The following is a 27,843-nucleotide window of genomic DNA, read 5'->3' as shown; positions in this document are numbered from 1 at the left end:
TACGAAAAGGACTCCTGCGCAAATGAACGATTTTTACGAAGATTTCAACACATGGCAACGTGAAAACTAAGACAAATCACTGGTTAGACAGACTGGCAAAAGAAAATCAAGGAGTCTGTGAAAATGGCAGAGGTGTGTTTGTGTGCAAGTGAGTGTATATATAAAGAAAGAAAACAGTGTGACCAACAGATCTGTCATGAAAGCAGGGAGGTGTCTCTCACCACAAAGTGTTTCAAGTGTAAACACAAATCCTTTTTTCGTCTAATGCAACATAACCAGAGCCTTTAATTCAACCTTTATTAATTTGTTCCTTTTTAAAAATTCTCTTTTTGTAGAATATGAAAACAAAAACTGAACAGGAGTGTTAAAGCCTGCCATAATTTAAAAGGATCTTCATCAACAACAAAACTAACACACAGTTGTAACTTAAGGTATTTGCGTACCCCCCCCCCCCCCAACTTGGTCTGACAGATTTGGCATCCGACCGCGTGCAATGCTGTCAATCACTTCTTTAAGAGTCACTTTGTATTATTGCAGATCAAATGGTACAAATCAAAAGGATGCTAAAAAAAAATAACGTATCAAGACGAGTTAGTGCCAGGGTACACTGGCGGAGCAGGTAATGCACTCGGACCACTTCTGCCCACAGCCCTCGTGAAATACCCTGTCTCTCATTTTCACATATTCTTCCAGTCTGGACAAACTCCAATCTTGTTTCCTCATTACAATCCTCTCAGTCTCATGAAAACAGACGGTGCCTTGTAAGGGTAAATAAAACCGAAACAATCATAGTCATAATAATAATGAACTTGACTTAGTAAGAAAATAACAACGATAATAATAAAGCCAGAGGTCAGTTTTGAAGAGGAACAAGACATTTCTGGATTCCACTGCTCCAAATAAACTGAACACAAAACATACGTTAAGATACAGTTAGTTTGTGGAACATGAGCCTGCCCTGTGCAAGGAGATGTGCGATCCCTTCTACGGGAGTGACAGCAACACGAATGCTGCAGGTCGTCCAGAACTCACGGAGAACACCCATGTGATGCACATTGTGTTTTTTACAGCGGTTGAACGCAGATACTTCCTTGCATCTGTTTCTGCTTGCATGTATTCCTGCATTTCAGTTCCACTCCAGATTTAAGTGTTATCCAGTCGAGTCTGAGTCCAACTGACTCTGTCGGTTCAAGTCTGGATGTTGAAGTCTTCATTTAGGGCAAAGGTTAAGTGTGTGTGTGTGTGTGTGTCTGCACCGTTGATATAGGTTCATGAGATGAGATGTTTTGGCATGAGGGCTTGTGTGCTGCCTTGTAAGTACCTGCACAGGCCAGTGCTGTTGTGTGTGTGTGTGTTTGTGAGAGAGAGACAGACAGAGACAGAGAAACAGCATCATATGGAGTCAGCTCCCCCTCCCAGAAGGTCTCCAGGCAGCAATGCAGCTGGACTGCCCATCTGGTGTCTGTCTTCCACTGGGGGTGCCCCCCAGAGGCTACTGCTGGGATAGCCTGGGGCCATGCCACCCCATAGCCCTTGCCTTCCAGGCTCCACGCCCCCTACGCTGCTACCCCCCACCCCTCCTGCTCCCCCAGACCCGTTGCTGCTCCACTGGGCAAAGAGGCCCAGGCTGGTTCCTTGGGACTGGGAGGGATCCGGAGAGCTGCCTGTACCGTCCAATCCTTGCCATCCAGAACAGGGAGGCCCTACGGTCCCCACACTACCCCCTCCATTGCTGCTTGCTTCAGTCGATCCTGCTCCTGCTGCTGCCACCGCCGCTGCCCTTTCCCGCTCTCTCTCGCTTCCTGGAGTGCTCCCGCCTCCGCTGCTGCCCCCCACGGCACCTGTCCCTGATGGCCCATGGCCTCCTCCAGCACCTGTGACATTCACGGCAGCCCCGCCTCCGCCGCTGGCCCCGCCCCCACCCACTTGGGAATGTGCAAAATACCGACCGACCTCCTCCTCATTCACAAACTCAGCCAGGATGGTGGTGTTGCCCAGGACACACCTGCAGAAAACAGCGGGAGTTTCCATTAATAGCTGGAACACAATCGAAATATGTTAAAACTGTTACACTTGGTTTCAGAGTCGTAAAACACTGAGAGAGACGGAGCTATGAGAGCAGATCATTGACAGAAAATGGACGCTGGCCAACGGGGCTCACATGTGCAATGCACTCTGGGCCTTGGCTGCTTCCTGCCGCGAACTGTAGCGAATCAGAGCGCTGCCCTGTGTCAGGCCAAGGTGAAAGGTCAGCAGGGGGCCGTGCTGCATGCAAATGGTGCGCAGAGTGGAGCCGTCGATCTATGGATAAGAATTTGATGAAAAAAGGTCAGATATCACACAGGGTTAATTCACAAAAAACCCTGAAATTAAAGAAAAGAAAAATCACCTATTGATGTCCAATTTGTGCCCTTGTATAGACACACTAATTGCACCTCTAGTAAAAGACAGCAAATAATTTCTGGATGCTGCTCTGCAGGCTACTAATTAACTGTTAAAAACCAAAACACACATAAGAATGGGCTTCGCTGAACATGAGATTTGCAAAAATTCACCCTGCGAGTTAGTTAGAATACCTGAAGGTTTTTGATTCATGGGCAAAACTAAAATACATTTAGTGGTAAAATACAGGTAACCTTTGACTTAGGCCTGCATTTAACCAACATCTGCTACCCTGAGAACAATTTAGATGAAACAGTTTGATACTGAATATTGATTTAGTTTTTGGTGGCACTGGAACTTAAGATTAAATCAGCCGATTCTCGATGGCGCTACAATAAACCAAAAAACCTGGGAACTGAGTGAATGTCCTTGATTAAAGGGGCAATTACATCAACCCCATTCGCTAGCAACCCCTTACCTGTGGAGTAAGGTTGCTAAGCAACAGCCAACAGCTGCTTCTGGATGTCCCAGCATCGCTCCATGCGGAGCCTAAGGGAGGGAAAACACACACATACGTCAGCCCTTCAGATCTCAGCGGGAATGGCTTCGGACCAGAAACAGCTCTATGGCTCCACTGAATGCTTCCCTGATATGAATCAATACAACTCAACTGAAAGAATATGATCAGGGAGGTGCTCGTAATGGTACCTGGCCCATATCGAGTGTCCTGGCTGCCACCAGACCCTCCCCAACCCCTGGCCAATCGGGGAGCGCCCCCGGCCCACGGTGACACAGAGGGCTGCTTCTGATGGGTCAGACCAGGGGGAGGGCGGGGCATCTGAGAGCTGTTGCCTTTGGCCTTCCACAGCTTGTTGTGTCCAATCGGGTCAGGAGGCCAGCTGGGTTTGTATTCAGTGTACTTTGCTGAGGAAAGAGGAAGTCAATTAGAAGTCCCTGGAGAAAAAGTCAAAGCCTGTCAAAACAGTAGCTTTTCTCCCCTGTTTTTCCAACGTTCGTGTAGCCCTTCCACTTCCCTACCATCCATGAAAAACAACACATGGAACAAATAAGAGATGACTGAAACTGAACAGATAGAAAGTCAGACAGGGCTGTGAGAGTCAGTTCAGCTTTCTGCGAGACTAACCCTGTTTAGGTGCGTGACCCTTAAATGTGCCATCAAGCTTTTCTAACATTTGAAACCGCATTCTACTGACCGTACAAAACTAACCGAAAAATATTCACGTCGCGCCAAGAAAACAAGTAAACGCTGCCACGGAAGCCTGGTCACTGGCCGTTACGGTTCAAATGGGCTATCTGCCGTTATTCCTTGATACCTACTAAAGCACTTTCAGTAAAGCATCCAACATGGAAATCTCATAGGACAATGAACGCAATACCCAAGATGATAAACATCTAAATTAACCACAGCCATCTTTTGCGGGCATTTACGGTTAAAAGCTACTCGGAAAGGGACAACACTGTTCAGTGAGCTTACAACTCCGTTTTATAATCGTCTGGAGAATTAAATCACTATCGGCCGCTTAATTATAATTAATCCTAAAATTAAAAGAAAGCAGACTCAGATAGTATAACTACAGCAGTGTTGCTATATTGATTTCTCCAAAGACCAAGCGATAACTACTAATTAATGAACTAATGAACTCAGTGCCACATGGAGCCATGGGGAAGATATTATTAGCCAATACTGTAACTATGCTTATGCTGACATGTGACAGATTATTCCGGTCCCCTCATGTCAGTTTATCACTTCATCTTACGAAAACAAATAGATAATCTCATGCCTGCGGTGCTTATAAAGATGCTTCCCCAGGTCCATAATGGTGCAATAGGAGGAAAATGTCGTCTAACATAACAAGAGCCAGGAAATATAACAGCAACAAGAAGAGAGACAACTTGAAAGCTATTTACAGTAAAGCTCTTTAGTGGCTGAGAGTCTCCCTGCAAGAACTAGACACTACAGGCTCTCATGTGCTGTGCTGAGGACAGCTTATCACTAATCCTACCCTTAATGTTTTTATTCATTGTACAAATACTCACATTCATTAAAAAGATGACACACTCATATTTTGCCAGACAAAGCAGCAGAACACTTTCATGTTAGTAAGCAAAACATATAACCTTAGTTTTTTTTCCATACTTATTATGTATCCTTGGAGGATATTCACTTAATATTTTCCCTACAATGAAATTAAGTTATATTAAATCCAATTTGCAGAGAGCACTTGAAAAGTGTTAAACTTAGCAAAGGCCAATTAGCAATTAATGGGGACATGAATGCCCTCCATCACAATCACGATTAGAGGTAGTGATGCCAAATGAAGCTTCATGAACCACTTGCTGTATTTATTGACCCCACTAGATGGCGCTATCTGTTCAAAAAAAGGGCTCAAAGTAGAGCTGAGTGATATATCGACATTATATCAGGCAAGCGCAAAAATCACCTGGGCTTCAGATGACGGGCAAAACATTTTGCTGGACTACAGCTTCTCAGTATTATACGGATATTTTTTTTACACCCACTACTACAAAAGCAGATTAATAGTGCACCTAAAATATTAACAAGGCATTTTATGACGCCCAAAAGTGAGTGATCAGTATTCATTTCACAGATCCTTACGATTAACAAATGTGTCTCACTTTAAACTGGAAAAAGTACTGCCACTCCACCAACGTCTTTTTACCTCGTTTAAAAGATGTCGTGGCTGCTGAGCTGTTCCTTTCTTCACCGCCACTTCAGTGCATATCGCACTAAAGTATACCAAACCATACTATACCAAAACAGTATTATATGGTGCTAACTGAATTTAATAAACATAAATATATGCCAAGTTTGTACAGATTACTAACCTTTGGGTGTCACAAAATGCACCTCATTAATATTATAGCCTAATTAGAGGTTAGAGGAGTCGCTCCTCCCTACCAGCACGGAAAACAACATTCATTTTTCTTCATAAAGACAAAACCCCCACACAGTCATACCTGAATTATGTGCATTGTTGAGGGGGCTGTCTGAGGCACTGTAGGGCCAGGCACCATGTGAAGGCAGCAAGGTGTTCAGGGAGGGGTTGGATTCTGAAATACAAATTTGAGGGGGTGGCAGAAGTTAGCCTGAAATGAGGTGACAAATACTCGTGTCAGTACCCACACTGTCTCGTGGTGACAGGTGCTCGTGTCAGTACCCACACTGTCTCGTGGTGACAGGTGCTCGTGTCAGTACCCACACTGTCTCGTGGTGACAGGTGCTCGTGTCAGTACCCACACTGTCTCGTGGTGACAGGTGCTCGTGTCAGTACCCACACTGTCTCGTGGTGACAGGTGCTCGTGTCAGTACCCACACTGTCTCGTGGTGACAGGTGCTCGTGTCAGTACCCACACTGTCTGTTGGTGACAGGTGCTCGTGTCAGTACCCACACTGTCTCGTGGTGACAGGTGCTCGTGTCAGTACCCACACTGTCTCGTGGTGACAGGTGCTCGTGTCAGTACCCACAATGCCGGTTGGTAATAGGTGCTCGTGTCAGTACCTGCATTGTCTCTCAGTAACTGGTGCTCATTGTCATTGAGGCTCGAGGTGCCTGTGGAGCCCAGCACACTGCTTGGGGTCATATTGGGGTCAGATTCAGGGTCAACGCTCTGAATGCCCTTCCAGGGAACTCCGGGCTGGAACTCTGTCATGGAAATGGCGGGAATATTCAGGAATATTCACTTTAGTGCAAACGTAGTGAAACGAAGTTTGTCAAAACCCAGTTTATATAATGGAATATGAATAAATCCAGTAAATAAAGACATTACTCCATCTTCTCAGATTTCCATTGGCTACAGTTTTGGCATAAAAAGCTGGAATTGAATTTACTCTAGCAATACCTCCAGATGATTCTCATGTTTTGGGGCAATGTGCATACTCTGTTCTGTTCAGACAGACCGTGAAGAGCGTCAGAATCTGTGCGACTCAGACTAAGCATGGACTGGCACTGAGCTGAGGTTGGGTTCCCCACTGGGTTCCCGACAGCAAGCGCGCGGTTTAACACAAGTGCCGCAGTTTACCAGGTGGCCAGCTGGAGGCGCCGGCCTTGACGCCCATCTTCCCCGGTGTTCGATGCCAGTTATCGGACGGGCCTGGCGGGGGCACTCCAAGACCGTCGTTTCCTAGCAACTCGTACTGGGAGTAGGGAGAGCCGCCCCTTAGCTTCATTGGTGTGGACATGGGACCTGGAAGAGAGAAATAACACAGGGGGGGATGTTGAGAGGGAAAAACGACTGAGGATGACACTTGATTAGTATCAGTGTGCTCCTATGGGCTGATAGGAGCCACTGATGGGGATTATTATCATCCCCCCCATGTTAATTACCGATCAAACACTCCTCTATTGTTTGAATGAATGAATGAATTTTATTCTGGTTCTTTTACGGTTACTTCAAAATCATAATAAATTTCCACATATTACAAATCCAACCTCATACGAATAAAATCCAATAATAACAGAGAACCAGAAAGGTTTAGGCTGAAGCCTAAGTTTATTTTTGCCTACCCCGTATTTTCGACCCAAATTTATCCTTCTTCATAAACCCCAGTTCAAAGAATAATAGTCAAATTATGAAACATGGACAAATTGCTCTTGAATTACTTCACCTCTCAAATGAAATTTGTGTATTGCAAGACGTGCACCGTCAAGATGCGCAAACTGAAGCTCACCGTTCTTGTGTGGTGCAGTGTCGGGGGGGGGTGGATTGGGGGAGTGCCCCTCCATCAGCCATTTGAACCGGGACTGTTGACCCCCGCCGTCCTTCATTCCGCCGGGGCCCCCCAACATCGAGCCCATCTCCAGACCGGATAGGTTCACTCCAGAGCTGAACCCTGTGGGGGGTGATATGAAAAACGGGAGAGAGGTTTGCTTCTCCACAGTGCCGTCCCATGGAAATATCCCAGAAGCCTGGCTGACGTTTTTGTGTATCGCCTCTGCTGGTATTTTTCTAGACCTGGCTGGATGGCCGCCTGCTTTTTTGGGAACCAGAGAGCAGAGATCACATTTCACCATCTTATTTCACAGGTGAGACTGTAGGGGGCCCCCAGTGGCACAGGGCCCCCCTGTCTGTCAGCAGAGAGCCAGTTTTGCACGCTCTTTTAGTGGCTTCTTTTCTAATGGACTGCCATGCTTCTGCTGTCCAAAGATGCTTGCTGTTTACTGTGTGCTTCCAGGACATTGAGACAGCACCCTTTTACGCTTCTCAATCACGTCATAGCTGCCTACTGAGGGACAGGAAGTCAGTGGCATGTGTTGAGGACTGCAATCTGACTACTCGGCCATTGCACGTGGGGTGATCATAGAACACAAGTGCACAATCACAGGCTGGAAAGGGGTTAGGGTCCGAGACTCACCAGGGTATGCTCCTTGTGTCTTCTGATGCAGCTGCTCAGCCAAAGATCCCCCGAGGCCAGGGTGGGGCAAGGGGTCAGCCATCGTCTGCTTTGGCACGCCCCCCCCCATATGTGACGGGGACAGTTTGGGGCCCCCGCCAGGACCCCCGACCTGCTGCTGCTGCTTCTGTTGCTGAAGGACGGCCATGATTCTGGCCAGCTGAGGACGGAGAGCAGAGTACAGTTTGAGCACCACCAGTAGGGATGGCGGAAAAGGCCTAAAAAGTCACATTACAACACAGTCAGACTATCTGCTGACACAGAACACAGAAATATATCGATTTGCGTCTGGCAAACTGCCCTGAGTAGAGCCTGTGTTGTTTTTTTTCTTCTTCTTAAGTTGCCTCAAATTCACTCTCCTATGACTCAGGAGTCTGGATACAGCGACAGCAGCAGGAATCACTGGAAAATCACCTCTAGCTCTGCATTAGCCAAGAGCACGAGAGCAGCAATGCTCAGAACCCGGAGGCGGCGAATGAGACGCGCACGCGGACGTGTTCAAGTTTCAGCAGGTTTCGATTTGGTGAGAGATCTCTGCGGGCAGAGCCTTCTTAAACAGCAAAACTAATAGGGGGTGTTAAGAAAATCTATAGCGCACACACTATATTTGAAATTAGCAATGAAAGTGCCATGTAACAATGATCCGATTTGTAAAATACGACTGGTACTAAAAGCAAAGGAGTGCCATAAATTAAGAAGCTGTGAAATATGAAACATATCCCTGATACAAGCATTAATAAACGTGCATTTAAAAAGAAATTAAGTGTATACAATGTTGACATACTACAAATGTAAAACACACAAAGAACAATCAAATTTTCCTACTTGCAGTTAGTTTAGTGCTAAACAAAAATAAATGCAGTTATTTGTTTTTAAATTAAACATAATTTAAGCTATGAAAAGCATTAGCTTCAGCGTCTCCTGGCACCCAATTGGCACGACTGCCCCAGATCCGCCTCCTCGCCACGCCCTGGTACCTGCTGTGGGTCCGACTGCTGCCGCAGATTCTGGGAGAACCTCCTCTGGTTCTGCAGGAGCTGCGGTGGCGGCGGCTGCTGCTGCTGCTGCTGCTGCAATAGGAGCTGACAGGCCTGACGGAGAGAAAGACGTGTGGATACATATGCGTGCGTGCAGTGCGTGCAGTGCGTGCAGTGCGTGCAGCCTTAAGCCGAGAGCAGAGGATGAGATGCGGCAGTGGGACCTGCAAACAGGAGCAGAGGGGCACTGACACTCACCAGCTGGAACTGAATGTGGGGGGGGTAGATGCTGCTGAGCATGGCCAGGTGCTGGGGAGAGAGCTGGGCAGGGAACACCCCCGCTCCCACTCCTCCGACGCTGCTGCTGGGGGGGGGCATCGGCTTCAGCACAGAGCCTGACACCTACAACGCGAAGGGACACACGTGTCACGGCCGGCACGCTCCAGCGCCCCCCACAGGGCCTGTGACATAGGACATGCAGGAGAGCGGCGGCTGTGCTCCGGTGCTGCCCTTTGAGAACCCCCCCAGGCAGGGCCCCGCTGCTCCATACCGGGTCCGAATGACTCGGCTCAGCTGGGGACTCACTGCATACAGGTGCATGTTTATGGATAACAACCCGTGTATGAAATGGCCCCAGTGATCGGGAGCAATCAGGTCAAAGTTTATGTCCGATTATCTAATAGCATATTTTTTTAAGCAACCTGTCCTAAGGATGAAGCAGAGCAGCAGCATATCAGGGTCCACAAGGAGATTTCAAATCGTGACCTTAAAGTCACTGGTGCAGTTCATCGACCGAGACCGACCGACCGACCGACCGAGACAGACAGAGAAATAGATTCGCAATAGCACCACAGCACACACATTTACACAAGGAAAAGGAAAGTGCAAGAACAGCCATTTATCAGCCAGTTTCCAACTGATGCTTCACACCGGCTGTGTGACCATCAGATTCTGACACTTTACAGTGGGAATCGCAACTCTGAGAAAATGCTACCGCAAGAACAAGAAGTGGACAGACCCTTAGCTCCAGTAGAGAGCAAACTAATCAAAAGAATAACTGATCGAACTGTTTTAACAGTAACGGATCTGCAAAAGTACCCCCTAAACAAGGGAGGGAACAGGTTAAGAGTTGAACAACATATACAGTCAAGAAACTGCATAAACCAGGCTAATAGAGGAGATAGCGCAGACGTACCTGAGGCGACAGGAACTGATGAGGCACTTGCGCTCGTATGCCTGGGGATGGATTTATGGGCGGCACACCAGGCTGGTGCACCCCCCGAGACGGAGCCATGCCACCGCTGCTACCAAACGCTCCGTGTCCACCCGCCTGGTAGGGGGAGGACAGAGAAAGGAGGGGCTTTTATACAGGCCACAACACTGTACAATGAAGAGGAGAAGGAAGGAAATTAAACCTTTACTTAGGGGCAGCAGGAATGGAAAACAGGAACAGAAAAGGGCTTTTAAGTCTTCACGTTGGGCTCTGACTGGTATGGCCAAAAGGGGACCAGTAAGGACAAGCAGGGAATGAGCGAGGGGGGTGGAGGAAGATGGAATAAATGGGTAACAGGTAGCCTGTCAGTGTAACTGCAGTCAGACTGTTGCTTTACTTTACCTTGTCATAATATGGCCCAGGCTCAGCAGAGCAGGCCTCTTTGGATCCGGGCCGGAAGACAGGCCCCGTTCCCCCTCCGCCCCTCCCGACTTTGCGCATCTCTCCATTGTAGTCGGTTGGGGATATTCCCCGCTTCTCCCCATCCAATTTCTTGTCCTGGGGAGGTCCCGGGGCTAGGTCTAGTGCCCTTCCGCCGGGGTCCTCACCCTAGAGGGGGAAAGAGTCTTCGTCAGTTCCGTCATCATTCTCTGGATCGATGCAGCACGTGTGTTCAGGGCACCTACCAGGAGCCCGATGTTGGAGAACTGCCGGCTCATGGGGCCGATCCAAGAGTCTCCCCCTCCGCCTCCGCCCTTCAGCGCGCCCTGTGGAGCAGCCAGATGCCTGAGTGCGCATGCACACGCTCCTTTTGCGCATGCAAAGCTGCACAAATGCAATTTTATATCCCATCAGGTTCTGAGAAAAGCCCCTTGGTCGCAGGGCGAGGAGCCACACCCTCCCCGACGAGCCACGCCAGCCTACTTGCAGTTTCCCTTGCACCCCCAATGGGAATTTCCGCCCACTACCCTTACCGTGAACCACCGCCCCCAGCTGCGGGTCACATGATCACATGGTCACATGACCATAGGAGCCACTGCCAGGGAGGAAAGTAAGCGCCATGGCCGAGCATTCAGCATTGCTACAGGCTCCTTCTGCTACGTCATGCCCGCTCCCCTCTCCCGCACCGGGGGTGTGGGCCACCGCAAGCCAAACCGCTCTCCAAATTTAGAGGAAAAACAACCATGACCAGGACACATTACCAGTGGTGCCGAACTGTGCCCGTATCACGGAACACGCCCCCTCAGCACCTGTAAGGCGACACCTGCCCTCTGCGTCAAACCGCCTACCTGCTTCCACTCCCCCACCCCCACCCACTCCCCCACCCCCAGTGTCTCCCCCTCTGCACTGATATTTAAAATATGCCCGCAGGCTGGTGTTGCTTTTCCTGTTTAAGGGGGCGCTGTGGGAAAGCGGCAAACCAGATGCCATTTAATGCTCAAGGATAAATGACAAGTGAAACCAAAAAAGAAACATATTACATAATATAAATATATACAGAGAACAGACACAGGAACACCATACAGAAAGCAGAAGGGGAGCAGCCCAGCAGGGAACTTTTGGAATCTTTTCCATAAAAGTGGCCTGGCTAAGCCGGCCTGGGCTGAAGGGGGGTGGGGGCACATCAGACGACGCCCCGCTGCCCCAGGTTACACTGCGGATCCAGATGACCATGACACTGCAACAACCAATCAGAGCGCAGCTTGGGGAAATGTGAGTAGCCGGCCGAAAACCAAAATTAAGAGCGGAACGAATGGCACGTTGGCAGCCAGAGCACCATCCAGCCCTCCCCCGGCCCCCATGCACGTATTGACGTAGAACAGATGGTGCTGTTTGTGGCAAGAGAACGACTGATAAGATCAAAGGCTTCCCTTCTGCGCGCAGCACAAAAACTGCACATCTTCTTTCTTTAATGGCGGCAGGCCTGAAAAACCTTCAACAGACTTTAAAGCGAGACGTGGCACAAACATCAAATGTAACGAACAAAACACCAAACATGGCGAGCAAACAAAAACAGACGTACGCCAAACGCGGCGGACGAGGCCGCCGCCATGAACTGGGAAGCAAAAATATCCTCACACTTCACACATTGAGTCGTGTAAGCAGCAGGAGTATCTGGCGAAAGCCGGGCTGGCCTTTGCAGGACCAGGGAGGCCTAACAGGCATCTACAAGGACGCCTCAAAGAACACCCAAGGCCCAGGATCCTACCGTCGTGGGTGAGTCTGCCCACCCCTGGCATTTTTGTCAGCAACGCGACGTTTGTGCGTGACACGTCGTGGAGGCCATGGGTCAGTCTGCATCTCAGCAGATGATAATTTTCCAAACATACCCACACATGTTACACTTAGGGTCCCAACTTAGGAGTCCATTGTAATCATCAGTGACATGACTGCAGACCATCCTGCGTCTCGCTGTGCACCCAAGGCTCAGACTAATGACTGAAGATTAGAGGAAAAGCATTTAGCTAAACAAGCTCATCTTGTTCTGAACTCGGCCAGGAAATGGCCAATCCCATTCTGGAGGAATTTAACAAGAATGTGAATCCCCATCGAGGAGGTGGCTTGAGAAGGAACTGACTTGAGATCAGTGGCCACACTGACACACACACGGAGGCGTCTGGCAGGAGACACATTCAGTGATTCTCGGTTTCTGTAGATGTCAGATCACGGCGGCCGCAGTCAGCCCCCGCCACGCTTCACCGGTACCTTGCTGTTGGCCTTCTTGCCCCCGGCTGTGTGGCCCTGACTCCAGCCCCCGGAGTTGTAGGAGGAGCTGCTGCCCTGAGAGCCGGTGCTGCTCCACACGCCCCCGCCGCTCTCCTCGTCCTCCTCCCAGCTGGAGTGGCGGGAGGCGCTGACGGAGCCGTCTGCCTCGCCCCAGCCGTCTTGCATAGACTTCGGACCTATGGGTGGGGGGGGCAGCGGGAAGGGAGCATCAGCAACACTGTGGCCACCGGGTGGACCTGGGAAGCCATGAGTACAGGGGGGAGGGATTCACACAACACCACTGGGGGGGAAGCAGACCTACCGGTGCTGGGGGAGGGGTGTCCCCAACCAGCAGGCTTGGCAGGATCTTCTAGGTCTCCCCAGCTGGTGGGGGCATCCGTAGGCTTGCCCCAGGCTGCTGTGCCATTGTCTACGCATGAGCTGGAGGGGGCGCCGCTGTTGCCCCAGGCTGCAATTGCCGACAAGCACCATCTTAACGAGAATTCTGACCGCAGCCTTTACAAAGCTATAATAAATGATTCCTGAACATTTCTAGCCAATTATAAAATTTGAACGAGCTCATCTTCCGACACACAACACACGACTGTTAGAAAATGTAACTTTTTAAAGCACAGGTGACGTCAAACGCTATCCGGCGAAGCAGCACTTCAGGGGCCTTCCTTGCTGGTCTTCGAAAACCACACTTTATCAGAAGGTGGTTCTTAAATTCCTGAGATGAGACTCTATTATTTTACTGTGTGGCTGGCGAGGATAATCCAATTGCCCTTTTCCACTGTCAGCTCCAATTTCACCGCATCCCAAGATCCCTCACGGAGGCTAAGGGGAGAGAGCAGGAGCATCGCTGGAAGCCCACTAAGCCCACTAACCCAAAAGGGGGCTCCTGCTTCGTTTCGCCACCACAAGTAAACATCTGATCTTTTCCCCACATAATTACATCCGACCCAATTCAGCAACGTGTGGTTGCAGGTTTCGGGCAACTTAATGTGTTGCAACATGTCACGTTAATTTATGGGGCCAGGGCCATATATTATTACAGTAAAATCCCGTTATAGTGAACGTGCTTATAACGGACAAGGTCTGCTGGTCCCGGCCTTGCGTCTTTACGAACATGCAGAAAAAGCATCGGATATAGCGGACTCGCATATAATGGAATTTCGGACAAATTTTGGTCCCCAGGGCCGCTTTTAGCAATACTTTTGTTCGGCTATAACAGACATGCAGCTCCGCCTACAAGGTGCGTGGCGTGCCGGTGATATCCAGCGCAGATACGTAGTCGGGATTAATAATCACGCATCTGGTCCGGTAAAGTTGGATTATTACATGTACAATATAATAATCTATACCACAAGTGTGTCTGCTGAGGTGTGGCATGAGTAAATGGTGTCCTGTAGTTGTGTTCTGGGCATACAGCAACTCTGGACATAACGGACTGTTTTGCCAGGTTGCTTGAAGTCCGTTATAACGGGATTTTACTGTATAACACATTACAACACACATTACAAAAAGAAATATATACAAAAACACACAATCCATATTCGTATGCCAATATAAAGGGCTACTTTACTAATGCCAGTGGCCAGTAATTTACACAGTGCCGGGGCATTAATTTACGCAGTGCCGGGGCATTAATTTACGCAGTGCCGGGGCATTAATTTACGCAGTGCCGGGGCATTAATTTAAGTCACACAAAGACACACATGACCCATATTCCTCACCCATCCCAGAATTCTTCCCAGGTCCGGAGCTGGACTCCCTGTTCCCTGGAGCTGCAGGCTGCTGCGTGGGTCTCCCGGGGCCCTGCTGCTGCTGCTGCTGCTGCTGGCTGTGGTGGGAGGCCTGCTGCCCCTGGCCAGAGGGGGCGCCGTTCTTATCCCACAGGTTGACACTCTTGTGGTTGTAGTGGCTGGGGTCGCCCCACACTGAGGTACCGTCATCTATCTCCATCTTGCGGTTGATGGACTGCGGCGACGGTTCCTCCCAGCCGCTGGGCTCGGGGCCCTCGGGGCGGCTGCTGGGCAGCTGGGGCACCGGGCCCGAGGTCCAGCCTGAGCTTTGGTTCTGGTTCTGATTCGGGTTCTGGGACGGAGGGCCTCCTGGCCTGCCCCAGCCGCCAGCTGTGTCCTGCTGCGTTGGCTGTGATTGCTGCTGCTGTGCCGTGCCCTTCGGAGCTCCTGCCTGGCCGCCTGGCGCCGGCAGAGAGTGACCTTTCCCCCCCCAGCCCTGCTGGGCTTTTCCGTCCCCGTCTCCACCCCCACCTTCCCAGCCCCCCCAAGTCCCTAGGTTGGCATCCCCGCTTCCACTGGCCCCGTTCCCCTTCCCCTCCCCCCAACCCCCTGATTTGGGCTCCCGCTTCTCCCACTCATTGCTGCCATCTCTCTGCCCCCAGCCTGACCCCTCCCTGCCCTTGTCCTTCCATCCTCCCCCCTTCTCATCCCCACCTACTCCCCATCCATTCCCACCTCCGCCACCAACCGTACCCTGTTGCCCAAAATCTCCCCATCCATTTCCTCCACCTCCTCTACGCTCTCTCCACTCCTGCCCCTCGCTACCCCACCCCTTGCCTAAGTTTTCTGGTTGCCCAATCCCACCCCAGCCCCCGGCTGCCTTCCCCTGGCTCCCCGATGCATTTCCCGGGCCCCCAGAGCCAGGCTGCGTGCTGGCAGTCGGATTGCGTAACCCGGGGCCAGAGGGCAGGGAGCCGCGGCCTGGTTGGGCAGTGTTACTGCCGCCGTCCCAGGCATCTCCGGGCAGAGGGGCAGCACTCGGCCCCTGGGAACTCGGAACGCCGCCCGTGAGATGGGAAGCAGCGGATGGGTCAGTGGGGGCGGACTCTGCAGCAGGGGGGTATACAGGGGCCAGGCCAGCAGGATTCAGGTTCGAGGACGGCGGGGTGGAGGAACTGAAGCCGGCGGACGCAGCCGCGCCTCCAACCAAATCCCAGGCCACGTTCTGCCGGATCTGCGTCTGGCCCCATCCGGTGTTGGACAGCACCCTGGGGTCCAGGTCAGTCCGGCTGAGCAGGTTCTGTAAGGCCACTTCGGGGTTGGCAGCCGGGTGGGGGCGGGGTTGGCCATGTTGATTGTGAGGGCCACCCCCAGCTCGGGAGTGCCCACCACCGCTCGAGGACGAAGCCCCGCCCCCATTGCCCTTGCCCTGGCCCCCCCACTCGCCGACATCGCCCCCTGCATCATCCCCGGCCCCTTTCTGATTGTCCCAAGCTCGTGTTGCAGGTGCGGTACCTACGCCACTGTTGCCTCCTGCGACCTGATTGCTAGGCCCGCTCGTGCTAGCCGCCCCCGCAGTACTGCCCCACTCCCCCACCGAAAGCTCTGCCCCATCCGCCCCACCCCACGCTCCCTGAGATACCCCGGCGGTCTTACTGGTGCCCCCGCTGCCTGCTCCCCAGGCTTTACCCGCCAAAGCTCCGATGCCCTCTTTGCCCTCCTGGCTGGCGTAAGTCAAAGACCCGCCCCCTTCACCAGAGAACACGCCCCCTCCCGGCCCACCCTCCCAGTCTTCGAGGCAAGTCTTCGAGGCGCCCGTCTTAGGATTGGAGGAGAAAGAGAGAGCTCTGCACGAGGAGGACGAGGACGACAAAGAGGTAGCGAGCTCCCCCCCATCCAGCGGGCCGCACTCGCCTTCATCCAGTCCAGCTTTTTTTGGTCCCATGCCCCCCCACTCCCCGCAGAGGGGCTCGGCATCCCGGACTTGGTGAGGTTGATGCTGATGCCCGACCGGGTTCAGGGAGGGAGCCAGGTGGCCCGAGGAAGGGTCAGCAGACTGAGACGACGGTGACAAGTTTGGTAGAGCAGATGGCCCACCCTCGGCCCCCGAGGAGCAAACCCCGGCTGCCCCATCCTGCACGAGGGCCGGCCAGGCCGAAGGGTTGGCATTGGGGGTGAAGTTGGCACCAGGGGTCCCACTGCCCGTAGCCATACAACCGTCAGCAGTCCCAGGGAGGGCAGAGCCTTTGGACCGGGAGCTCATGCCCCCCCCAGCACTGGCCTGGGACGAGCCGCCCCAAACAACGCCACTTAGTTGTGTACATTCCCTCGCGGGGCAGGATGGCAACAGGGGGGATGGAGGTCCGCCCTTCCCCGCACCCCCCGCATGTTGCTGCATGTGTCTATCGCCCCAGGGGGCACCACCGGTCTCCCCCCCGGCCGCGCTCGCCCCCAAAATACTCGGCCACTCCTCCATGTCGGACCTGTCCACTATCACCTTCTCCCAGCCCTGAGAGAGGGGCTGGCTGCCTGAGCTCGCCCCCCACGTGGAATTTGCATAATTTGAAGAAGAAATAGTAGAAGAAGCAGCGACTGATGGCGATGACGAGGAGGAAGAAGAGGAGGAAGAGTGGGGTAGTGAGGAAGCTGAGCCCGCCGATCCAGGACCGCAATCTAAAGCAAGAACAAACGACGCAGTTAATTATGATCTGGCCAGGAACGTCTTAGCCAGGATATTTCTGACATCTTGTTATTTTCAAACGGGCACTTTTCAGGGCAACAACAAAGTCTGGCTCACTGCTGTGAGGAAACAAGAAGCTGACAGCAGCACGCAGTCCGTATTCAGATAATAGGCAATAGTGCCACAATATAAATGATGCAAAGGGGGCACCAATTCCTTCATCGTCCTCCCAAATCGATTAACAGATATTGGAAAATGTAAGGGGGAAAAAATGTCTCCCTCTCTCATGACTGACCTGAGGCAGCAGCTACCGTCGCACTGGTGCCGTCCCCTGGCGAGGAAGCGGGGGCGCCCCCCCCCAGCAGCATGCAGGACAGCGGCGGCTGGCCCCTCTTCAGTAGCACTTTGTGGTCCTGCTGGCAGCGGAAACGGGGGGGCACTTCACGGGGCATGTAGCGCTGTGGGGCCTGGGTTCCGCCGGTGGGGGGCTGCCCGTTGGACGCCGCCGGCCGCTTGGCATTGTTCCCACCCTGGGAGGGGGCGCCGGCCGCGGCCCCGGCGGGCAAGGGGGAGGCCGAGGGAGCGGGGCCAGGGCTGGGGGACGCGGAGCTGGGGGCGGCCGAAGACTGAGCGAGTGTGGGCTTGGTCGAGTCTGGCACTGCGGGAAGAGAGGCGCGGCAGGGGGCATGTGAGGGGGACTCCGACCAGCGGCAAAAACGGAAGGAAAATGCGATGCATTAAACAGGGGCAATTAAATCATATTAAGGATTAGGGCTGGATATCAGCCCTTACTGTACAATTCCACCCGGTTTCCATTTGATTCAATTTCGATTCAGTTTAATTTTGCTAAAACATCTTTTTAGAACAATTCTTTGAGAATGAATTCAGCTTGCAGATTAATGAATGTCAAACATCAACAAAGGTCAATGTTAAACGATGATTTTTTTTTAATTTAACCAACAAACAAAATAGTGCAATGCAGTTATTACAACATCCATTACCATGTAATGCAATTAACAAGAAAAGGTTGAGTAAAATTCAGCAAAAATATTTTCACACAGGCAAAAGCCATAAATCTGACAATTTTGAGAATCGGTATTGAATCATCAAAGTCAATATCTAGACTAACCATGAAGGCAATATTTTTTCGCATCCCTTTTAGGGATGCAGGAAAGACTTCATAAGCAGACTAGGTATGTGACTAGCAGATACGTAAAGGTCGACTAGGTTCATATCCTGCAACACACCATCCGAACACCAACATTGCAGCAGTCACAGCCTACCAGACGGTGACGAAATATAAGCATGCACAAGAAACGACACCGCGGGGAAGGACAGGGACACAGGGTAAATTAAGCGGCAGGAACTGCATGGCAAGAGAGCTTACCTTTGTTTTTTTGTTCTGCGACCTGAAACGAGATACAGGGTCGTCAGTCATCGTAATCAGGCTTTCATTCGAATACAGTGAGACTCAAGTGCTCAGTGATCAAGGGGAAAAGAGCATGATTATAAAATATGACTGCGTTTTGTAGTCCTTATCACTGTATGATTCTACGAGTGAGTGGTGTTAAATCTCGGCCCTGGGAACACAACAGAGACAAACATTTTCCAGCCACCTGAGAGCTTCGAAACCTTCGTTTGCGCATCTCCCTGGGTAACATGGCCGTTATCGGCTGGAATAAGGACACCGGCAAACACGGCCGGCCTCTAGCACCACAGCTGAGTGTCCCCTGTCCTGACCACAGACACACCTCGATCTGGGTGGCTTTAGAATGAAACCAGAGCTGCCACCCATGGTGTAAGACATATGAAGGTCCGGCCTCGGGTAATGCAAGCTGTCAGCAACTAGGAACGATAAATCCTTCTTAAACGGGGGAACGGTGGAATCTTTCAGGTTGCCCCATTGCCAGTGGGTTGTGGGATCAGTCCCCAGCTTGGACGGCAACAGCAAATGCTAGGCTGTCCCCGTGAGTCACACGAGGCCTATGAGGTCACCTTTCAATCAGAGGCACATTTCACCACAACAAAACACCTCAAGCACCAGATCACCTCCTCCACGAGCGACAACTTTAAACAAGCCGGCAGGTACCAAATGGAAACCTTCTCTCACCGCAGCCGGCAGGTGATAGCTCTCCTCTATGCATCTCTTACATCAAACTGAGTAAAAGCAAACGCGTTTTATCTGGCTGTAAAACAGTCTGGCGCTGGCACCTTCTGGGAAGCGTCCCGTTTCCTTTTATCTTCTTTCTTCCTTTTCTTGTCTTCCATGAACTGCTCTTCCCTTTCCCAATTCTCTTCTCTGAGGCAAAACGAGGGAAGAAGCAGAGGGGTGGGAGGAGAAGAGAAGGGGGTCAGACAGTCCGGGACATCCCAGTATTTCCACGGACGCCAGGGATGCACAAGTCGGCTGGCGACCACGGGGATCTCTCAACTAGAAAATGAATTATTTACAGCTGAAGTTTCGAGAAAACAATGACGGGTCTTTCTGAAGCACCGGATAGACCCAGCTGGCTCATAGGGCCCAAGCACAGAGCCTAAGCCCTCATCTCTAGGTGCATTTGGGTAGCTGTAAGCTGCTTTACAGTATTAGCAAACATGCCAGCTAGCGGTATATAAATAATTTAATACTCATTTGAAGCTACACACATCAGTTGAAAACCAATGTTTATAAAGGTTAAACTTCCTATTTCCAGAAAAAAACATACAGACACAAAATCACTGATAACTTGGGAAAACTGGACCGGCATGAATGGCTAGTAGGAGCGCGCCATATTTCACTAAGTGTCATTTCTGAACTCAGGCGCCAGCGGAGTATGTGATTATACATGCGGAACACCTCCTTTGGGAAGATTATAAAAAAAATACTGTAAATGCTCGATGCTCTGTGCATCCTCCACACAGCACCTACGTTTATTGTGCTAATGTTTATGTTCAAAGGAAAATCAATATTAATGTGCAGTTACTGCACTGCCATCAAGTCGTGCAAATACACCGCAGAAAAATAAAGCCCATGACAGCAGGTGAGAAGAGGGGACCAGCTTCACATTTACAGTTCATTACATTTAACTCCAGTGCCGATGGTAGTGCTTTTTGAGTTTGCCCGGGCGTTTCTTAGTTTCTTTTACAGTTCCAGAGTCACACGCCAAAAACAAAATGGTCCGAAAGTTACGAGAAACGAAACCAGCGACTCGCCGGCTGGAGGGCAGTCGCCGCCTCCGGCGTCCGCTGCGCCCGTGGGTGTGAGGCTCCGACTCCCGGACATGCTAACGTGTTAATCCAGGATGAGGGCAGGAGGCTCAGCCTTATTAACGGGACGCAATCCCTGGCTGGGCAGGATGGCAGTGCGCTGGCCGCTCGGTGACGGGCTCCCGACTTCATCCCGCCGTGTTTGAACCAGCGTATTTAGCACATTTTATGGTTTTTAAAGGCAGCCCCCTTACTCTCGGTACCGAGGGGAGCTCAGGCGGCCGCAGAGAGGGGTCCCTGATGTTGGGGAGATGCGCAGACGAAGCGGAGGTCCCCGTCCGCACGTACTGCAGACCGGCCCGGCCGAGCCTAGCTGTCAAAGCCGTGCAGCCTCCGCCTCTCGCACATCCGCACGGAGCCGCTCGGCCGGCGGCGCAAAGCGAGGCCCCGGCACGGACTCGGCCGGCTGGCTATGAGGAGGAGGAGGAGGAGGAGGATGCACCATTAATTTAGAATTGCCAGCGGGCGCCCCTGTACATAACCGAGCAGCCCGGGTGAAATAGGCTGCCCGATGTGGGCTAATATAAGCTCGCAAACCATTTCGCCACTTCGATAAAAAACGCAAAATAACAATAATAATTATAAAAAATAACATTATTAAAGGTAAAAAGACAGCAAGCGGTAGCAGTAAATTCGCTGGAGGAAGCTGAAGCTTCGCCTCGGAACAGCCGACTTTCGGGCTCGGTTCACGACAGCAGCGGGCTGCCGCGTCCGCGGATTTGCCATTTTGGAAGCGCCTGAGTTCGCAGCGCGCCGCGGCCGAGCGCCGGCGGGGACCCGCTTCCAGACCGCGGGGTGGCTGCTCGGGCGCCGCGGGACCCGGAGCGAAGCGCGCGGCCGAGGTGGCGGCGGGCTGCACGGGATACTCACCTCAGGAATTACACATGAAATAAAGTGCTTGAGTGCGAAATTCTGGCGTTTTGAGGCATTCGAGGCAAAAAAAAACACACGCACACAGAAACAATGTAATATTCCCAAAAGGTGAATAGTAGAGAATGACGAAAAATACCCTTTTAAAAACTCCGAATAGAATGTATGTTTAATGATACTGTAAACCAAATATGCAGAACCTCTTCGTTTTCTAACGAGCTATAAAGTCTGTCAGTTGACGGTCGGCCATTTTGCTGTTCGGTTTGTGTGTGTGTGCGTGTGTGTGTGTGCATGCATGTGTGTGTGTCTGCCTAGCAGAACTCTGACTGGGGGGAGGGAGAGTTTTTTGACCTTCACAACATTAAGAAGTGTGAGGATTTCACTCTGACATCACTGATATAAAACACAACAGAAGGCGAGTATAAACTAAAATGCAAGCTTTATTACCCAAGTAACATCAGTGTTGCCAAAATAAATAATGCAATGCAAATGCTGTACGGCATCAATTTTGGCTCATGCAGTATTTACATTCCCCAAAACTAATAATGGTAACGTGTTTTTACAATATCATATTTAATTTAGATTGTTTTTTCACATGCAAACCCCTTAACCTGGACATGATGGCAGCCTAGGGTATTAGGTATGGAGACTAGCCCAACGTAGAGCAATTAGCCTAACTGGGGTACTCAGTGAGAACCCGCGCGACACGGAAAGAAAGGACAACACACAGGGGGATTCGAACTCATAACCTTGGAGGTGTGTGAAAGTGCTGTCCACTTTCACAGATATTCCCCTATTGATGAGGATACGACCTGCTTATAAATCACCGCTTTGTCATTGATCCAAATACCATAATAATGACAAAACACTTTACCTTTCAGCACATTACCGTACGTCTACTTTACTAATGTCTTATAAAGCATCAAAATAAATCAAACGTTTTGCTCGAGACTACAAACTGATGGGTTTTTGTAATTTACGATTAAATGACGTGTTAAGAACATGTAAAGTATTCCTCCGAGCGCGTCCTGTGCACCCGATTATAATCAGTACAGAAAACGTCACCTGTCATTTCCACCGCAGGTGGCGCTGTGCTAAATTTGCAACCTCTCGCGAGAGCGCTCTATCGGTTTTCTTCTGTCGTAAACTTGTTTATAAACATCCCTACGAGCATCCGTTAATTAGGATAACAACGTGGGAGTGTGAGTGTCCTGGAAAGTGTCTGGGCGAACTCAGAAGACGTTATTGTGTGTTTCAGTAGTTCTCATTGAATTTGTATTCGCGCCATTTCACGTGTATTGATTTTTAAATCTGTGGTTCCAAGTTAAATATGGACCGTTAGCGTGCGCGTGTCAATAAATGTTACGCGTCTACAGGATCTCGATCCGCTCGATCCGCTTACCACAAGAAACCAAGAACCGTAGTTAATTAATTTTTAAAATATATTTAAAGTTATTTAGTCTATTAATAGCACGGATGCAGTGTCACTTTGATTCATACATTAAGATTAAAACATAAATCCAAAAAATATGCTTTAGGGGACAGGCAAAGCATTGGAACAGAGTAAACAAATTAAAGAAGAATACATTCCATATTTTCCATGTTCTTAACACGTCAAAGAAGAAGATTCTGCACGGCATGAGTCCGAAGAAGAGGGGTGAGAGGAAGAGGAAGGCGGGGGAACAGACTGAACAAGTTAAAGAAGAGTCTCTACAGGAGGGTAAGAGTCTGAAGAAGAGGGGCAAGAGGAAGGTGGGGGAACAGACTGAACAAGTTAAAGAAGAGTCTCTACAGGAGGGCATGAGTCTGAAGAAGAGGGGCGAGAGCAAGAGGAAGGCGGGGGAACAGACTGAACAAGTTAAAGAAGAGTCTCTACAGGAGGGCATGAGTCTGAAGAAGAGGGGCGAGAGCAAGAGGAAGGCGGGGGAACAGACTGAACAAGTTAAAGAAGAGTCTCTACAGGAGGGCATGAGTCTGAAGAAGAGGGGCGAGAGCAAGAGGAAGGCGGGGGAACAGACTGAACAAGTTAAAGAAGAGTCTCTACAGGAGGGCATGAGTCCGAAGAAGACGGGCGAGAGGAAGAAGAAGCTGGGGGAACAGACTGAACAGGTTAAAGAAGAGTCTCTAAAGGAGGGTAAGAGTCTGAAGAAGAGGGGCGAGAGCAAGAGGAAGGCGGGGGAACAGACTGAACAGGTTAAAGAAGAGTCTCTACAGGAGGGCATGGGTCCAAAGAAGAGGGGCGAGAGGAAGAGGAAGGTGGGGGAACAGACTGAACAAGTTAAAGAAGAGTCTGCACAGGAGGGCATGAGTCCGAAGAAGAAGCTGGGGGAACAGAATGAACAGGTTAAAGAAGAGTCTGCACATGAGGAAGAAACTTGCAAAGAAATGGTGCTGGATGATTTGAGGGAGAGAAAAAGCAAGAGACGAGGAGTAAAAAAGTATATTGGTGCTCACATGTCGATATCAGGTAACTGCCAACGCTGTATTGCTTATTTTTTCAGTTTAAATGGTGAGTTTAAAAACTGTTACCCTTTTATGCATATCTTTTCAATGTGTACTTCTGTCCCAAGCTTCAAATTTGCAAAAATCAACATATTGCATAATTAACATCATCTGAATAGCATAGCGCACATCTCCGTGCTTCATGCACAGGTGGGATATGGCATGCAGTACAGGATAGCCTCACCATCGGGGCACGCAGCTTCGGCCTGTTCCTCGGCTCCCAGCGCTCATGGCAGAGACCTCCACTTGATGGCACAGCAGCAGCCAAGTTCAAGGAGGCCTGCGCTCGGCACAGCTTTGAACCAGCCTATATCCTTCCACATGGCTCTTACCTGATGAACTGTGGTTCCCCGAAGCAAGGTTGGTGTGCCTCTGAATCTGCAATGGTCTTTACTTTTCAAGAAGGTCCATACAGTCTACAGCAGGGCTCTTCAAACCTGGAGCTCGATTTCAAATCCAGGCCATGTGTTTAGTTCTCCCAGGAAGTTAGTTTGATAATTAAAGATCCTGATTGGCCAGAGGCTTCACACCTGGCTCACAGGTAAAGGAAGGCTGGAAAATCAGCAGGGCTCAGACCTTGAGGACCATGACTTAAATAGCCCTAGGCCGGAGAATGAGCCTTAATTCTTGAAATGCTAATCTGGGCCTGAGCTTAGGTCAAAAACTCACTCTGGCTCTTATTATGAATCTATTTCTGACTTTGTTTTGTGATACAAAAGTTGGAATAGTAGTTTTTATTAGCTTGTTTTCATATTGCAAGGTACATGGCGAAACCTGGAACAATACATATTTACAATCTTCTCCACGTTTCTTTGGGGGGGGGGGGTGTTTTTGTCATTAGTAAGATTCTGTAATATAGATTTACTTTAATTACTAAGAAAAAACCTAGAAGCAGAGAGCAGTTGCAACTGGAAGAGTGTTGCCAGTGCAGTTATGATAGCCATTAAGGTACCCAACACTATGTCCAGTAGGACCAACTGCTTCTTTTTGAGGGAGAGTGGCAGTGTGTTTGTCTGTTTTCCCTGCTATAGATGTGTTTGAGAAGAGCCAGGTCATGCTGGTGGACGAGCTGAACCGCTGCAGTGCCCTGGGCCTCAGTCTGTTTAACCTACATCCCGGAGCCTCGCTGGGATCCATCACTACAGAGCAATGTATTGAGAAGATCGCCCAAGCCATCAACCACGCCCACCAGCAAACCTCTGGTGTGGTCACAGGTAAACAGACACACTGATTGGGTCGTGCTGCTCTGACACCCTGTTCTTTCTCACCTGTGTATATTTCTACTCGTCTTTCATCCTCTGCTTCCTCACCTTCACCCATCTCCCTCACCTGCCTTCTTTCAGTCTTCTCTTCCTTCCCCAGTTGTCCTTGGTCTGCTAGCTGCACTGCAAGTCACCTTCTCTTTTGGTAGTTCTGGAGAACATGAGCGGACAGGGGAGCACAGTGGGCGGTGAGTTCAGCGAGCTGCGGGGCATCATCGACAAGGTGCGGGACAAGAGCCGCGTTGGGGTCTGCCTGGACACGTGCCACGCTTTCGCCGCTGGTGCGTAGCGCCGTTTCTCGAAATGCATGCTGAGGGCTTTTTAAATTCACACAGCCATTAGCATAACGCTTTATTACAGTTTTTGCGGAGATAAAACTATTTAAACCTACTAGTCATGCTATGCTAGATCAGTTATCATGTGAGGTGATGTGCCCCAGTAGAGGCCCTCTAGAATAGTGCTGTCACTTTTTAACTGACATTTCGAACATTCGTTTGAACATGAAGTGAAAAATTCACATTCGAACAATAATTAACTCATTAGAATTTTAGAATACTCATTAGAATACTTTTGCGATCGCACTACACTTGCCCACTTGCTATTTGCTGCAACGTGACCGCAAGGATAAACCTAAACGATACAGAAGTTTATACTCTAAGTGTGCTTTATGCTTTAAACTATGGGGGACAATGCACAGCCATGTAACTTTTTAATTTATGTGCTTTTATACGTATTTATCAGTAATTGCACTGCGTCCATTCACTGCCAGTGACTTTATACAAGACAGCAGGGCTATTGAATTCAAAAATATTTTCCCACCCTGACCTCTAGGGGCTTTATGTTACATTGTACGGGCTGTTAATAAAATTCTGAAAAGAATGATTCTGTGTTGTGGATTTTTTTTTTCTCCATGGGTATTCGAATATATATTCCAATGAATTGCGTGACATTTGAAATTCATTCGTACTTGATTTTTTTAAAAAGTGACAGCCCTACTCTAGAAGCAACAGGATTAGGAGGGCAGCACCAGATGTACTGATTAACTCTTCCCTTTTTTCATTTGATTGTCATTTCTTATAAAGTATTACGTTAATCTAGCTTGCTTTGAATTAACAGTAATCTTTAGCAAGAGTAGTAGAAATGCATTTTGTCTTTTAGAAGACGTTGAGTATTGGCCTTTCTCACCAGGGTATGACCTCTCTGCAAAGGGAGGGGTGAAGTCAGTGCTGGAGGAGTTTGATAAGATAGTGGGACTCCGGTATCTTCGTGCCGTTCATCTCAATGACTCAAAAGGTAGACTATTGTTGTCCAAATTAAATAGTCTTTTGTGGCATATATTTGTCTTTCAGATATCGAAATCCAAGTTTAAAAATCTTAACTGTGTTTTTTCATTTAGAAATTTTGAAAATAATACTTCAGTAAATATTTTTTAACTAATTTTGACAGTATTGTAGCTCTGCTGAATCCATCGTTCACTTTGGGTCATCAGGACCACAAATCCGCCTTCTATGACACTGCAAAGAGAAGTGGCCAGTGAGGTCCTCGCTTCAGTCCGATTCTTGTCCACAGGTGGTCTTGGCTGTAACCTGGACCGTCATGAAGATATCGGGCGTGGCAAAATTGGGCTACCCACGTTCCGAGATATCGTGAACGAACCGCTGCTTGACAACATCCCTCTCATCTTGGAAACCCCTGGCCGGTAAGTCGTAGACGGGAGGGAAGGGGGGCAGCAGACAGCGTTGTTTTGATACACAGCTGGCAAAGTCCTCATTAAAGGTGTATAACATAGAACTTTATTGCGAATCTCAAGAAAGATTTTTTTTTGTGCAGCAGCACTACCTAAATAAAGAATTCCCAGCACAATAAACCCCTGTAAACAATAACAATAAATATGGACAGTGTCTAATTGGTGCAGCAGGACCATACAATAATGGGTGATGGAGACTGGACTGGCTGAAATGTTTGGCTGCATGCTATAATATTAAATTTTTTCATTATAAATCACTACTTTGCACAAAAATAGGATTCACCTGTTCTCCAGCTTCTCCCATGTGTTGTCTGATATACTATATGTAATTGTTCTTGTTTTTCTACAGCCCAGGGTTCGAGTACGCAGAACAGATAGCTCTTCTGTACTCCCTCTGCGAAGACTAGAAGACTTACCCCAGCAACAGTCTTCTAAAGAAAAGGGAGAAGAGTGCTGTTCAGTCCTGTTTTGTTCCATTACATTTAATCATTCTGTTGCTGCCATTAGTTCAGCTCATTGTTAATCTTTTCTTGGGAAAGTATCACAATAAACTAGCATTTCGATGAGTTAAATTTGACCGTCTTGCACAAGTTGAGCAGGAGTCGGTAGATCAGCAACCTGTTTTGGTTTTGCTTTGTCCACTGAAGATTTGTTTGTTGGTCCTGGTCATGTGACTCATGGTGTGATCACAGACATCGAAGCATGCGAACACTTCCCTTCCAGATGTACATGTTTGCTGGCATTTCAGCATTAATCTTTAAGCAAACGTGTAAGTCACGCCATTAAGGCATGTGAATGATGGAGTGCTGGAGCGTGATTCTCCCTTGAAGTTGGGGCTAATCTTTGCAGTCTAAGTATGTTTAAAGTTCTTGTTTGGGGTGTATTAAGAGAAGATCCTGTGGGTTGGAGAAAGACATTGTGTTTGGAAAAGCCGAAAGTAAAGGAGGAAGAAGGAACATCACAATAATGAACTTGACCAAAAAGAATATATCCACGGAAGTAACATCAGTTGCCTGAATCACTTAGATTTAAATTTTTGTGCCTTTATTCATGTACAAAGTCCAACGATGCGCTGAGGT

At 49.6% G+C, this 27,843-nt stretch overlaps 2 protein-coding genes across 2 annotated transcripts; one reads left to right on the top strand and one right to left on the bottom strand.

Annotated features, from left to right (window-relative positions):
- Positions 1 to 283: 283 nt before the first annotated feature.
- Positions 284 to 21,606, bottom strand: tnrc6ba (trinucleotide repeat containing adaptor 6Ba). The gene is made up of 21 exons (XM_023814468.2): positions 21,254 to 21,606; positions 19,349 to 19,436; positions 18,525 to 18,546; positions 17,433 to 17,795; positions 14,449 to 17,130; positions 13,035 to 13,181; positions 12,713 to 12,909; positions 10,693 to 10,773; positions 10,409 to 10,615; positions 9,989 to 10,123; positions 9,052 to 9,195; positions 8,794 to 8,907; positions 7,778 to 7,976; positions 7,094 to 7,255; positions 6,445 to 6,609; positions 5,925 to 6,068; positions 5,383 to 5,475; positions 3,091 to 3,306; positions 2,861 to 2,931; positions 2,162 to 2,301; positions 284 to 2,005 (listed from the first exon to the last, which is right to left on the bottom strand). Exons 2-21 carry the CDS (start codon positions 19,403 to 19,405, stop codon positions 1,393 to 1,395), a joined length of 5,952 nt encoding a protein of 1,983 aa, XP_023670236.2. The 5' UTR covers positions 19,406 to 19,436; positions 21,254 to 21,606; the 3' UTR covers positions 284 to 1,392.
- A 771-nt stretch (positions 21,607 to 22,377) lies between these two features.
- On the top strand, positions 22,378 to 27,336 carry LOC111845217 (probable endonuclease 4). The gene is made up of 7 exons (XM_023814458.2): positions 22,378 to 23,720; positions 23,906 to 24,115; positions 24,787 to 24,969; positions 25,167 to 25,298; positions 26,206 to 26,310; positions 26,587 to 26,716; positions 27,114 to 27,336. The coding sequence occupies exons 1-7, from the start codon at positions 22,892 to 22,894 to the stop codon at positions 27,169 to 27,171; spliced, it is 1,647 nt and encodes a 548-aa protein (XP_023670226.2). The 5' UTR covers positions 22,378 to 22,891; the 3' UTR covers positions 27,172 to 27,336.
- The last annotated feature ends 507 nt before the right edge of the window (positions 27,337 to 27,843 follow it).

Source organism: Paramormyrops kingsleyae, chromosome 5 (assembly GCF_048594095.1).
Source record: "Paramormyrops kingsleyae isolate MSU_618 chromosome 5, PKINGS_0.4, whole genome shotgun sequence".
Lineage (NCBI taxonomy): Eukaryota > Metazoa > Chordata > Actinopteri > Osteoglossiformes > Mormyridae > Paramormyrops > Paramormyrops kingsleyae.
The sequence above is the reverse complement of the archived record's forward strand: the minus strand, read 5'-3'. Positions and strand labels throughout refer to the sequence as shown.

What these genes read in the sequence shown, in the direction of transcription:
- tnrc6ba (XM_023814468.2), bottom strand. Translation starts at nt 19,405, where the DNA reads ATGGAAGACAAGAAAAGGAAGAAAGAAGATAAAAGGAAACGGGACGCT. An exon ending in CACTGCACCACACAAGAACG is followed by an intron (nt 6,610 to 7,093) that starts GTGAGCTTCAGT and finishes TCTCTCTTCCAG; the next exon opens with GTCCCATGTCCACACCAATG. An exon ending in CGCCTCCAGCTGGCCACCTG is followed by an intron (nt 6,069 to 6,444) that starts GTAAACTGCGGC and finishes TTTCCATGACAG; the next exon opens with AGTTCCAGCCCGGAGTTCCC.
- LOC111845217 (XM_023814458.2), top strand. Translation starts at nt 22,892, where the DNA reads ATGAGTCCGAAGAAGAGGGGTGAGAGGAAGAGGAAGGCGGGGGAACAG. An exon ending in TGCTCACATGTCGATATCAG is followed by an intron (nt 23,721 to 23,905) that starts GTAACTGCCAAC and finishes CTTCATGCACAG; the next exon opens with GTGGGATATGGCATGCAGTA. An exon ending in ATCTTGGAAACCCCTGGCCG is followed by an intron (nt 26,717 to 27,113) that starts GTAAGTCGTAGA and finishes GTTTTTCTACAG; the next exon opens with CCCAGGGTTCGAGTACGCAG.